We start from the raw sequence: 13,525 nt of genomic DNA, 5'->3' as shown, positions 1-13,525 counted from the left end.
AAATTACAGGCTAAAGATCAAGGGAAGCCTGAAGTGGGAGAATATGCCAAACTGGAGAAGGTATTTTCCATTATTGGTATTGGGATTTGGGCAGATGGTCTCTTAAATGGGCTTTACAGGTGGCGCTAGTGATAAAGAGCCCGCCTGCCAATGCAGGAGATACAAGAGACAAAGGTTGGATCCCTAGGTTGGGAAGATCCCCTGAGGGGGGCGTGGCAGCCCACTCCATCGTTTCTGCCTGGAGAGTCCCATGGACAGAGGAGCCTGGTGGACCACAGTCCCTAGGGTTGCAAAGAGTCGGACAAAACTGAAGCGACTTAGCATGCACACATGCAGTCTCTTAAATGTTGCTCTCCGTGGCCTGTCATTGGTTAAGAATATATTTGCAGTGAACAGAAAACTCTCTTCTGGGTTTATTTTGATGATCAGTCTCTGGATGACCAAGTTTAGCTTCAGCTATGGTTCTAAAAGGGGGAGAAGACACCTCTTTTTTTTTTTTTTGTCATGCCCTCTCACAGTAACATACAAACCCAGATACTCAGTAAAACAGATGGAAAACTTTACTGTTTTAAAGTACAGGCGATTTCGGTTCCCTTTTTTGCCGTCTGTATGTGTGTCGCTGGTTCTAGAGAAACGGTCCACATGGAGGTTTACACTGAGACATTCAAAGGCTTCTCTGATAGGCTGCTGTTCTTCTTCTCCATCAGTAGGTATTATAAAACAATAAGACCCCCACAGAAACCTCAAGAAAATAGGCCTGTAGTAAATCTAGCAAGACCTTAATACCAATGTGCCTTTTGTTTTATTTCCTGGGATTTTAATTACAGATCAATGCTGAGCAGCAGCTCAAAATTCAGGAGCTCCAAGAGAAGCTAGAAAAGGTAAGCCCAAGGGGATATTTGGGGGAACTTACCTCCCATTTCGGAGAAGGCAATGGCACCCCACTCCAGTACTGTTGCCCGGAAAATCCCATGGATGGAGGAGCCTGGTAGGCTGCAGTCCATAGGGTCGCTAAGAGTCAGACACAACTGAGTGACTTCACTTTCAGTTTCTACTTTCATGCATTGGAGAAGGAAATGGCAACCCACTCCAGTGTTCTTGCCTGGAGAATCCCATGGACGGAGAAGCCTGGTAGACTGCGGTCCATGGGGTCACACAGAGTCGGACACAACTGAAGCGACTTGGCAGCACCTCCCATTTCCAAGTACTTTTTCTTGCCCTATCCTAGAGGGTGAAAGATCAAAGAAAGAGAATTAGTCACCCAGCACTGAGGGAGATTAAGCGGGGTGGTGAGCTATTACCTGAAAATATCAGAGTTCTGAATATACTTTCTCTTTTGGGGACCTGTCAAGCAGTATTTGTTTAAACAAACAAACCAGAAACCAAGCTCTATGAGACTGTCAATTCAAAGTTCAAATTGTACTACAACAAATCCCAAGAGGCTGGCTCCTCTCCCTTCAGGGGACCGGGTTCACATCTTGTTCATGACCCAGGCGGCTTTCCATCAGAGACCGTTGGCAGCCTTCCTGTCCATTGGGAGCCTGGAGGAGCCAGGAGTCCTCGAGTGGTTGGGGAGGAGGGTGGGTGTGGTTTATGGTTTCTGACACAGTGAGTGCTAATGGCCCTTCCTTTGGGTGAACTGGGGAAATGCTAAAGAAAGGGCCGGAATGAATATGGCCTTCAGGAAGGTTTGTGAATGTGTTTAAAAGAGCCCTTTAATTTTCCTCCTCCTCCTTTTTAAAGCTGTGTTTTTGAAAACATATAACATTGACTTTACCATCTTAATCATTTTGAGTGTCCGGTTCCTTAGCGTGTTAGATATTATCTCCATTGTATAGCAAATCTCGAGAACTTTTTTCTCGCAAAACTTACACTATCTGTTAGATGCTAACCACCCCTTTAGTGAATGCCCACCCTTGGTAACCCTTCCTTCCTTTCTTCCCTCCCTTCCTGTCAGTGTATTTTATTGAAATACAGTTGATTTACAATGTTGTGTGCCTACGCTGCACAGTGGAGTGATTCAGTTACACACATATGCACATTCTTTGTCATATTCTTTTCCTTTATGGCTTATTACAAAACACTGAATATAGTTCCCTCTGCTATTCAGGAGGACCTTGTTTATCCATCCTATATATATATATATGATATATATCACTATATATCATAATTTGCCTCTGGTAATCTACTTTGCTTGTATGCTTTTGACGGTGTTAGACACTTCCTGTGGGTGGAATCATACAGTATTTGTCTTTTTGTGACTAGCTGTTTTCGCTCAGCACAGTGTCCTGGAGGCTCATCTATGTTGCAGCATGTGGCAGGATCTCCTTTTCAGAGGCTTCATGGTATTCCATAGCTGGGATGATCCACTTTTTCTGTATCCATTCATCTGACTCCTTCCTGTCTATTCTTGAGCTCACTTCGGAAAGCCTCTCTCAGCTAGAAGTTTGTGTGAGGACTCATGTCTTCTAGGACTCTGCCCGTCCCCCGTAGAAGAGGGGAGCAACCTATACATGTCAGCCACAGATGTAATTCTAAGTTTTCTAGTGGCCACATTATAAAAAGGTGAAAACTCTTTGAATGATACAGTTGTCATAATGCAATATATACAAAATGTCATCACAGCATGTATTGATATTAAAACATTTATACTGCTTCGGTTTTTAAATGAATTGAACTTTAGTAAACTTTAAAATTGATTTCCTAGTCACACTAGCCACATTTCCAGTGCTCACTGGGCACATGTGGGGAGCAACTCGCACACTGGCCAGTGTGCAGGTCTCCAAGCTAGAGTTTCCTTGCCATTTTCACTTTTTCAAATGATAATTTAAAGTGAATGCATGTGAGGTTGGTGGTTTACAGTCTGATCTTTATCATGATGCTCAAGGAGCTGCAGTATAGTTAAGACACAAATAAAAATTAACTTCAAAAGGTTAATTAAAAAAAAAAAAAAGACTTCCCTAACATGAATTTTGAGCCACTACAAACTCTATGGTGGTTGTGCCCTCTGATAGGTATTTCTTATTATTAAAGGTTTAAATTACAGCTTTTATGTTGTATTGTTATAAAAGTTAATAGTAGAGATTCCCCATAAAGAAGTTGGCAAGTGAGATGATTAAATAAGGAGAAAATTATTGCTCTGAGGTAAATACATTAATACTTAGGCAGATAAATCCAAGACTTTTTGTTTGCATTTATTCCAAAATATTGAATCTAAGAAGCTAAAGTTTGTCCAGTATTCCATTATCTTCTGTACCCCAGGAAATAAAAAAAAACTCTGTCAGTTTTAATTGTAGGATGCATTATTCCAAATTTAGTGATGTTAAAAAATATAAGTGCACCTTAGAATAGATGAAATACAGAATAAAATGAAAAGTTTGTTTGTGTTTTGAAGAATGGATAAAAATATCCATTCAGTGTGACCCGATTTGTTTTTTTTCTGTTTAGGAGATGATCCTCATCTTTTTCTGTGTCTAAACTGGGCCATCTCACCCGTCCCCCGCCCCGCTTCTTCTCCTTTCAGGCTGTGAAAGCTAGCACAGAGGCCACCGAGCTGCTGCAGAACATCCGTCAGGCGAAGGAGCGGGCCGAGCGTGAGCTGGAGAAGCTGCACAACCGTGAGGACTCCTCCGAGGGCATCAAGAAGAAGCTGGTGGAGGCCGAGGTGAGCAGGGGGCCTCCAGCCCCTGGGTCCTGCAGTGCCTGGCCTCTGGCCGTGTGGGGACGAAATGGAGGCACCGCCTGCTCTCTGCTTGCCTTTGTTCAAACCACTTTTCCCTTCAGCCCATTCCTCTGAACCCGAGAGGCTTGGGAATGTTTTCCCCAAAGGGGAGAAGCATTTGTCACAGAAGCTACGAGTAGAAAGATGTTTTGATAAAAACCTTTCCTCCCTGTTTGCTTTCCTCTGACCCACTCACTTGTGTGGGTGGACTCACGTTTATCTAGGTGAACTGTGACGCCGTCCCTGAGGTCTCCTCTTCCTTCCCTCTGTACCCTTGCTTTTCCTTGACTTTTCCTCCCAGCAGTGATAATAACATAGTAAATTTCGAGGCTTCAGCTGTGACCTGTGTGTGTCGGTAACTCCCAGATCTGTATTTTGGGGCCTCTTCTCTCCCTTCAATTCTTTGTTGTTGTTGTTGTTGTTGAAACCAATTATATAATTATGCAGAAAACACATGAGTGTCTTCTCATTGTTAAAAAAAAAAAAAAAATCACAGAACTGAAGAATCTAGAATCAGAAGGGACGTTTCCCCTTACTCCCCTCCAGCTTCCCCCTTGCCTGGGTGATGGTTCCGTGGAACAGCTGTGCCATAGTTGACTTAACCATCCCCCTTTCCTGGGCTTTCTGCTTCTCCCTATCACTGTGCTGGTGGTGACCTACTTGTCCACAACTCTCTGGGGCCACCCTCACCCACAGTCCAGGCAGTATTTCCCACTGCTCTCCTGACATGTTGCCTGGGTGTCTGAACAGTGCCTCTAATCTAAAATGAACTCACTTCCCCAACCAGCTGGGTCATCTTCTCAATCTCCTCATGCCGGTCGGGCCATCATCATCCATTCACCCCAGGCTTGGAGCCTTGGCACCGTCTGCTTCTCCCTGGGCCCTGCCACTTCACACATCTTCAGCCCTGCCAGTGCACCCACACTGTCCCCCTCCAGTGTCCCCCGCTGGCCATTTCTGCAGGCCTCCTCACAGTGCAGGTGCTCTTCCTCCCAGCTGAGCAAATGCACTCATTTCTCGGTTTTCTGCTTCCAGTCTCACTTTCCTCCCAGTTAACTCAGAAATGTCAGACTTGTGGACCTCCGGCTCCAGACTCATCACTACCCCTTGTACCATCCCAGAGCCATTAGTGCTTCCCTATGTCTTAGATCCATGAGACTATCAGCCGTTTGACCCACACATGCTCCCCTTGCCATGTTCTCCTGCTTCCCCCAAACTCACCTTATGCAGCAGCCCCTCTATGCTCTACCTGGGGCCTAAGCTGGCCACCTCTGTGCTGTTGCTGCTGCGCCCGTCTTTATTTGAAAGGCCTCCCCTCTCCTCCTGGCCCTCTCCCCTCCAGCCCGCCGCATCGGCCCCCTCCACAGCTCACATCTCCTTAACTCCTCCCCTCACCTGCTCAGTTCAAAGCTCTCTTTCCTGCCTGCAACCTCCTGCAGCGCTCCATACCTGTGTGCTTCATGGCTCTGCCCCTTTTCACCCATTTTATGTTTACTTGCCTTTCTCTTAGCTCTTCCAAGGGCAGGCATTCTGTCGACTTCCTCTGGGTATATTCCGAGATGCCTAGTGTGCTACTTTGCAGATAGTAGGTGCTTGGTAAATATTTGAATGAATGAATGCACTCTTGTAACCTACACAAGCGAGTACTACTCGGATTCCAGAACCGTGTCTTCCTCGCCGTGGCTCTGGGTGCCTGCGACTTCTCTTACCTGCCGCGAGCGTCCGCTTCCCGAGGGCCCCGTCCCTCGGCACAGGCGTTGCGCCCGCAGCCGTCACCCCATTAAAACTCTCTGATTGATTCACGATCTGCAGGAACGCCGCCACTCTCTGGAGAACAAGGTAAAGAGGCTAGAGACCATGGAGCGTAGAGAAAACAGACTGAAGGATGACATCCAGACAAAGTCCCAACAGATCCAGCAGATGGCTGATAAAATTCTGGTGAGCAGGAGCCAAGGTTGGCAAGTTCAACGATAACAGGTTGCAGAGGGAAGGGGGTCCAAAGAAGAAGCAGCCACCGGCACAGGGGAGGTTGTCGCCGAGCAGGCGAATTAAGAGGAAGTGGTCTTAGCGGATGACACGTCAGAGACTAGCATGAGTAACCTTACAGGTTGGACTTTTCAGCACTGGTAACAGATCCGTCAGTATGTTTTTTTTTTTTGCTCTGTTTGCTACTGCCTGACCTTTAGAAATACGAACGTGCACACGCTGTCATCTCCAATGCATTTTTACAGGAGGATTTACGTACTCCTATCAGCAGAGTTTTGTATGGCTGTTAACACTGCAAATGCTCATTTAAAAAAAAGAGGGGTAGAGACTCAGGGCTTTAAGACTAACACTCAGATCCTCGCTTTTGCAGAGGAAAGAAGTTAGTCACGCAGAATTGTTTTTCTCCGAGTAGTATTTGTCATAGATCCATGCTCACCCACTCACTTTCTCTGCTACAGTTGGTTATTATTCTTATTATTATTTTCACTTTCCTTAGATGTAGCAGATCTTTTTTTTTAGGTTTGTAATCACAGTTATTCTGTTTTTGGCTCTGATCAAATTAACTTGATCAAGGAAGGCTTGGGTGGTACTTGCCAACATGTTGGAAGTTTTGCTCCTGCCAGGGTGGAAGGCAGGTGAACCTTTAAAGGACTCTCCTTGAATTTCAGTCCCCAAATCAAGAATTTGAAGCCACTTTGGGGAGTGTGTTCATAGCCCCTTCCTTCCCTGCCCCTGGGAGAGACTCTGGAGTAATCGACCATTCCTCTCCACCATAAAAAGGCAAGGTGGTAAGCAGGGTGCTTCCCGCCTCCCTCTCTCTGTCTTTCTGTCTCTGCATCACTTCTGGGAAATGAGTCACCAGCAACTATATGAACTCCAGAATGACCGAATTATAGGCCTATACTAAATACCAGACAAAACCCAATAAAAACCTGATGCTTCAAATCTTTACATCTCTGTCTATATTCATGAGCATATGGGTATTCTTGAACAAATAGATGAAAAGAGAAATCAGTTAAATTGTTTTGCTTTGACACACAGTCTTCATAGATCCGTCTATACACAAAGGCAGATGTGACTGTTAGTCTACTCTCTCTGTTCTCTCGTTCCGTCATCCAAGTTTCTCTTGGCAATTGTCAAGTGTGTGAATTTTACCGTGAGTCAAGTGAATTCCCACCGAGATTCCACCACTGCCGCCTCTTGCTTGGTGCGAACGACGTGGTTAAGTCTCTTGTGGTTGCAAAGTGTTTCTCTGTTTAATGGTGATGTGTTCATTCATTCATTCAACAAATATTTAATGAGCTTCTACTATGTGCCAGGCACTATTCTAGGAGCTGGAAACAGCAGTGAACCGCAGTGTTTGCATAACAGGACGGAAGAGTCTGATCCAACACATGTAGAAAAGATAACGTTTTAAAAAATGACAACAACAACAAAAAATGCCAAAATGTGAAGAAGTCAGATTTTAGAATGTCCGCTTTTCCAAAGGTTCATTTGCAATTAAAACGTCGGAGTGTAGAGTTCTGCATTCCTGGATTATATGTTGCAAACTCCCGTTCACTCATGGATCAGAAATTTGGTCTCAACATTGTGAATCTCAGATGTCTGAGTTTTCAACCTGTTTTCAGTTTGATTTTCATTCCTGTGCCATCTTAGGAGGACTGAAACTAAGACAATTATCAAGTGATTTCTAACGTAAAGGAAAAGTAGCAGATTTCTTTTTCCAAGTGTGTCTTATGACCTATCCTAGTACCTTTGTGGTTGTGACTTCATTTATCAGAAAGTACCTTTGTTCAAGAACCTGGTGCTTAGGCTGTTAATAAAGTATCTGGAACAGGAGCAAAGAGGGGTCCTTAATACTGTTACATAATGATGATGCTCAGAAAGTCATCTCAAATGTCATTTGCATTAAAGTATTTGCTATTCTGTTAAGAACTTTCAAAACAGATAATTGGGGTTCTCATTATAGCAGAGTCTTTTGCTTTAATAAAAAGACCTCATTTCTGGGGATCCTTTAATATACCTAAAGCCCTTAAAGTATGTTTTTATTACTTAACATCCTATTTACATTCAGTTTTTCAAAATGACATCTGTTAGATTGCAGTAGATCTTGTGCACCTGGTTTTAACATTGAATACTTTACTGGCCCCCAAGTCAAAGTCAGTGCTTGCAGACTCAGAATTTCAAAAGCTTAATCAGTACCATTTCATGTGTGTGTGAATCTGAAAGTATTTTTTCCTTCATTTTATGGTCATATCCTGTATAATTTCCTCATTCTTCAAATTCTCATAATTATTCCTATTTCAAAGAAAATCTTCAATATAGTGTGAAGAGATGAAAACTTGGAGTAATGACTTTTGATATTAGTAATTAACTAATGGGTCCAGATTCATAAGAATTAATGTAGATGCAGATAGTTTCACTTAGAGAATATTTCAGTAAATTGAATGCTGCCTTTTATATGACCAGTTTATAATATGTTGCAAATGAATTGGTATAATTTCCAAATGAATTTTGTTTAAAAGCAGAAATCTTAATAAGAGAATGAAGAGGACTTTACATTTGAGCTGTTTATATTACTCCAAATTCTCTTCCTATCTTCCACATATGTGTACACATATTTATGTCATTTTTAGTCAATTTTATGTTCTGCCTTCTTCCCATTAGTGTTACATCATCTACACATGATCTCATATGAACATCTCTAGATAGTCACATTCTCCATATTACCAGTCAGTTAACATAATCATTCAAAACTCAAAGTGTTTGAATTGTTATATTAGTTTTCCTTCTTAGCTAGGGTTCCTGTCCAATCATTTTATTAATGAGGAAAATATAAAATTTTTTTATCATTAAAATAAACAAAGTAAATTGCCATTACTTTTCTTGTTTAAGGCTGTCATTGGAGCAACAGTTGCCTGAGGTTCAAGATAGTGGTCAGGGGCTTTGCACTGTATGGAATTTTGAAATTGTGTTGCCTCGTTACTCTCATTTCTCTAAGCAGAGATGAAGAGCTGCCTTTGACCTGTCACACTGATAGATTTCTGATCCCAGCCCACCAGCTGTGTGTGTATGAGTGTGAGTACTTGGACTTGGAAATCCCAGGGCCAAGGCTCAGTGGCGGTTTCCTTCTCCAGAATCGTAGAGGCTAGTTGTGAGGAAACACATGCCTGTTGTCTCTGGTGCCTGTGCCAAAGCCGTGCTTCCTCTGAATGTCTGACATGCGTCGGCTCTGCCCTTCCTTCACACACCTGACCGTCTCCTCCTTTTTGTCTAGGAGCTGGAGGAGAAGCACAGAGAAGCCCAGGTCTCAGCGCAGCATCTGGAGGTGCACCTGAAACAGAAAGAGCAGCACTATGAAGAAAAAATTAAAGTAAAGACACTTTCTGGTTTTCTCTGCCCTTCCTCCTACAGCACCGCGTAGCTCCTCTCTCCTCCCAGGTGCTTTGGGTCACTTCTTGCTAGAACAAAGGACTGTCTGGGGTAAATGCTGTCCTCAGGCCATGATGGGGGGTTTTATCCATGGAGGGGGTTGGATATCAGAAGTTCAAAAATAGTTTATTTCAAAAAATTTGGTCATCGTGTATTTTTAAATATTTAAAGATATCTTTAATATATTAAAATATTTAAAATGTCTTTAATTTTAAAAGTATAAAAATAATAAATCTTTAAAATATTTTTTGACCCACTGTCACTCAGTCCATGATAATTTAGATTTAGACAGATTCATCATTTCTTGGCTTTTAATTTCCTTCTTGCATCTTAGACCTAGATCTTTGTCTTTTATATAAAGTGTATCCTTGAGGACTTTCTTTAGTGGAGATAATGCTGGTGCCAGCCTCTATGTTTTGTGTGTCTGAAAATGTCTCTGTTTCTTCCTAGTTCTTGAAAGATGTTTTGACAGGGCATAGATTTCTAGGTTGGCAGTTATTTCTTATGATACTTTTTGAAAATATCATTCCGTTGATGTGTTTGGCTTTTATTATTGCAGTTGACAGTCAACTGTCAGTCTAACTGTTGCTTTCTTTGAAAGCAATCGTTCTTTTTTCTTTTAAAACTTTGTTTTGTCTTTAATTTTCTGAAGTTTTACTGTGCTAAAACTTTACATGTAGACAGATGTGGAGTTATTTATTTATCCTTCTTGAGATATACTGGACTTCGCTGCTGCTGCTGCTAAGTCGCTTCAGTTGTGTCTGACTCCGTGCGACCCCATAGACGGCAGTCCACCAGGCTCCCCCGTCCCTGGGATTCTCCAGGCAAGAACACTGGAGTGGGTTGCCATTTCCTTCTCCAGCGCATGAAAGTGAAAAATGAAAGTGAAGTCGCTCAGTCGTGTCCGACTCTTGGCGACCCCATGGACTGCAGCCCCCACCAGGCTCCTCCGTCCATGAGATTTTCCAGGCAAGAGTGCTGGAGTGGGGTGCCATTGCCTTCTCCAATACTGGACTTCGGAATATATTAAAAAAAATTCTGGAAAATTATTGGTCATTATGTCTCAAATATTGCCTCTTCCTCTTCTCTCTTTCCTTCCCTTATGAGAATTTGATTAGGCATGTGTTAGGTTACCGCTTGTTTTTTGGTGCTGCATTCTGGTTAAGCTCTAATTGATTTTCCAGTGTACTAATCCTTCCCTGTCTAATCTGCCGCTAAACTCATCCACTGAGTTTTAAATTTCAGTTAGTGTATTTATTGGTTTCTTGTCAGTCTGTTTGGTTCTTTTCCAAGTTTACTAGATTATTTAAGATAAGAACTTTTTATTCCCTGCATTCATTTGAAGCTTATCTTCTGCTTCTTTAAACTCATTAGCATAGTTATTTTTCCATCTATAGCTGATGATTCCAGAATCCGAAGTATCTGAAGGTCTGTTTCTGCTGTTGTTTCTCCTGGTTCTTTTTTATGGTGTCTGTCTTTTTGTGTGCCTGGTCAGCTGCTCATTTTCCTTGGCAAATTAATAATGGGGATTCTTTGAGACCTTGAATGAAAATGTGTGCCCACTTTGCAGGCATCCCTGGGCTTTGACTTCTCTATTTCCTTACCCTTTGAAGCAATTAAAAATGAAGCTCAAGTTTTTTTCAGCAAATGCCTCAAGTTCAAAACAGCTTTCTGCGCTTCTTACCTCTCTGGGTTTCTGCTTTCACTTAGATTTTAGTCTGTAATTTCGTACTCTTTTGCCAATTTTTAGGTACTTTTGGAAAATGTTTTTCATATTCTATCTAGCATTTTAAATCATTTTTTGTAGAAGAGCTGGCTTAAGTAATCCAGTCCACTATATCAAATAGTGAATTAAATTATTTCACTTATTGACATTATTATTTCATTTCAGTTTTTAGTAGTAAGTTTGGTGACCAGAAGTGACCACTAGCCTATTTCCTTTTAAAATCACACCATATTTTCATTGTGATTTTGGACCAAGCCTTTAATTATGTCTTATGTTCTTGAGAATCAGACATTGATTGGTCATTACATCTCAAATACTGTTATTTTCCCTTCAAAGTCAGACATTGAAGGAGTCTTTTAATTTTTGTGATGATTGTATTACTGGTTTGTTTGGTATCCTCAAAGAGTTAGCTGTTCCTATTTTGGGGAACAACAAGTATACATACTCAATTAGCAGCACTATTCTGGCATCCTCTCTTTCACCCCTGGGGTTCCTTTTGGTTATTTTTCATTGAAAGAAATACAAGGAAAGAACCTAGAATGGACTTTAGTTTTAGTGTGAATGCCTGCCTTCATACATTTTCAACTTTATCTGCCAATTTTTGGTTTTAGTTCTTACTGGCTTCTAGACTTTTATCTTTGAAATAAACTACCTTTCAGAAAATTATGAGAATGTTTACAATTGTCCACTGGCACCTTTGCATGATGAAAATAACCTTTGCAAAATTCATTCTGTAATTTGGGTGAGTATATTGACTTTCCTGTCAGAAAGCCATGTTTTATCTTAAATTGATATAAATGGCTACAGTGGAATCTCTGATTTCAAAGAAATTCCTTGCTTCCCTCTCAGGCATTGTCTTGTTCATCCTTCTGCCAGTCTAACCCCAGCAAAGCCAGGATGTGTGCCATTTTGATAAAGGCTTGTCCCTTCTGGCTCATACTTCTTTGCGTTGGTATTCATTGTTGCCAAAATGGAGGTCTTATTTATTTTTTTAATATTTATGTTCATTATTTATTTGACTGCACAGGGTCTTAGTTGTAGCACGTGGGATCTTTTAAGTTGAGGCATGCAAACTCTTAGTTGTGGCATGTGGGATCTAGTTCCCTGCTGCTGCTGCTAAGTCGCTTCAGTCGTGTCCGACTCTGTGCGACCCCATAGACAGCAGCCCACCAGGCTCCCCCATCTCTGGGATTCTCCAGACAAGAACACTAGTTCCCTGACCGGATATCAAATCTGGGCACCCTGCATTGGGAGCATGGAGTCCTAACCACTGGACTACCAGGGAAGTCCTTGGGGAGGTCTTATTTTGAACAGAGTCATTCTGAAAGTGGGCTTCATTGCTTTTTACTTCATAAGCAGAAGACTCCTTGTGTAGGCATTATGTGTTCTCTGCTACCTTCTAGGTGGCAAGAACTTGGCTTTATAGATCCTAGAGAATATTAGAGGGAGATTTGTTTTCTTCTTTCTTCCCTCCTGGCTTTATGAAACCATTTCTTTTTAGTCAGCTCTGCTTTGTGGCCCTGTTTTATCCCCTGTAAGGCCATTTTGGTAATAATTGTGATCATACCCCAGATTCGGTCCTTTACTTACTCGTAATTTTAGAATCGCATCCTGACATCCAAGAGAACGGGCGGCTTATCCTCTTGAGGTTCATCCCTCCTCCCATGACCCCGTCCTCCACCTCTTATTCTTTTCTACCAACTTTCACTCTGTTTTATTCATCAGTCAGTTCTCGTTTAAAACTCTCTTTGAAATTGTCCTTTTCTTTCTTTGTCACGCAGGCCCCCTCCCTGCTCACTGGCTCTTTTCAGGGACGATGTCCCCATGAGCTGTGAAGGGCCCTTCACAATAGACAGTGGGAAAGGCAGATTTCAGCTCCCATCTGTGACCCCAATTCTTTGGGCTTTCTTCCCAGTATCAGATGTGGTGTCATTCAGAGAAGCTCAGTGATGAGAAACACAGGGTCAAAGGCTTGGCAAGTCATGATGTCGCCTTTCTTCCTCTCATTTTCGCTGGTTGTTTTGGCAACTGATGGCGCTCTGTGTGTCCCTCGCAGAACATTAGATCAAGCTGGTGGATGGTGACACCATTACTGTTTTATTTTTTCCTCTTGGGAACACTAGGTGCTTACAGTGGCATTCTCAGCACTGAGAACACATGATTTCTCTTCCCCTGGGAAAGATTTGTCTTTCCAGTGACTTTTTCTTTTTTTTTTTTTACCCCAGCTGGATCAGAGGAAAGATTGGAGGAAAGAGGTCCGTTCACCCCCATGCCGTCTCTTCAGTCTATTGACTCCCCACCTACTTTATCAGTAGGCAGAAGCCTCTTGTCCCTGGTTGTTTCTGAATGTCAACTTTCCGTGGTCACACAGGTTTCCTCAGTCTTCAGCTTTTTATCTTTCCACTCCCAGTCTGGAGATAACGAGATTATTTCTGTACAAATTAAGAGCAAGCATTGTTCTGAAAACTGCTGGCACGTTGACTACTATAATGTTGCCCCTAGGTACTAGCTGCAAATCATAAGATCTCTAGAGAGATCTTTCCCCTCCACTGCCCTCATTCTGGTGTCCACCTGCACTTTGACTATCCCTCTCTGGTCTTTTTGGCCGCTAATTTTAAAATAAATTCTTAGTTCAGGTCCTCTAGTTACTTGCCATTTGA

General features: G+C 42.3%; 1 protein-coding gene across 6 annotated transcripts in view; it reads left to right on the top strand.

The window, feature by feature from the left end:
* The window catches only part of CIT (citron rho-interacting serine/threonine kinase), a 174,675-nt gene that overhangs the window by 103,305 nt on the left and 57,845 nt on the right, over positions 1 to 13,525 (top strand). For all 6 annotated transcript variants that reach the window (XM_070386137.1, XM_070386136.1, XM_070386133.1 and 3 more), the window contains 5 exons: positions 10 to 60; positions 828 to 881; positions 3,524 to 3,664; positions 5,534 to 5,659; positions 8,985 to 9,080. In XM_070386137.1, the coding sequence (XP_070242238.1) occupies positions 10 to 60; positions 828 to 881; positions 3,524 to 3,664; positions 5,534 to 5,659; positions 8,985 to 9,080 (468 nt within the window). The remainder of the gene's footprint in view (positions 1 to 9; positions 61 to 827; positions 882 to 3,523; positions 3,665 to 5,533; positions 5,660 to 8,984; positions 9,081 to 13,525) is intronic.

Source organism: Bos mutus, chromosome 17, assembly GCF_027580195.1.
Source record: "Bos mutus isolate GX-2022 chromosome 17, NWIPB_WYAK_1.1, whole genome shotgun sequence".
NCBI lineage: Eukaryota > Metazoa > Chordata > Mammalia > Artiodactyla > Bovidae > Bos > Bos mutus.
Note: the sequence above shows the minus strand (reverse complement) of the source record. Positions and strands in the feature narration are given on the sequence as shown.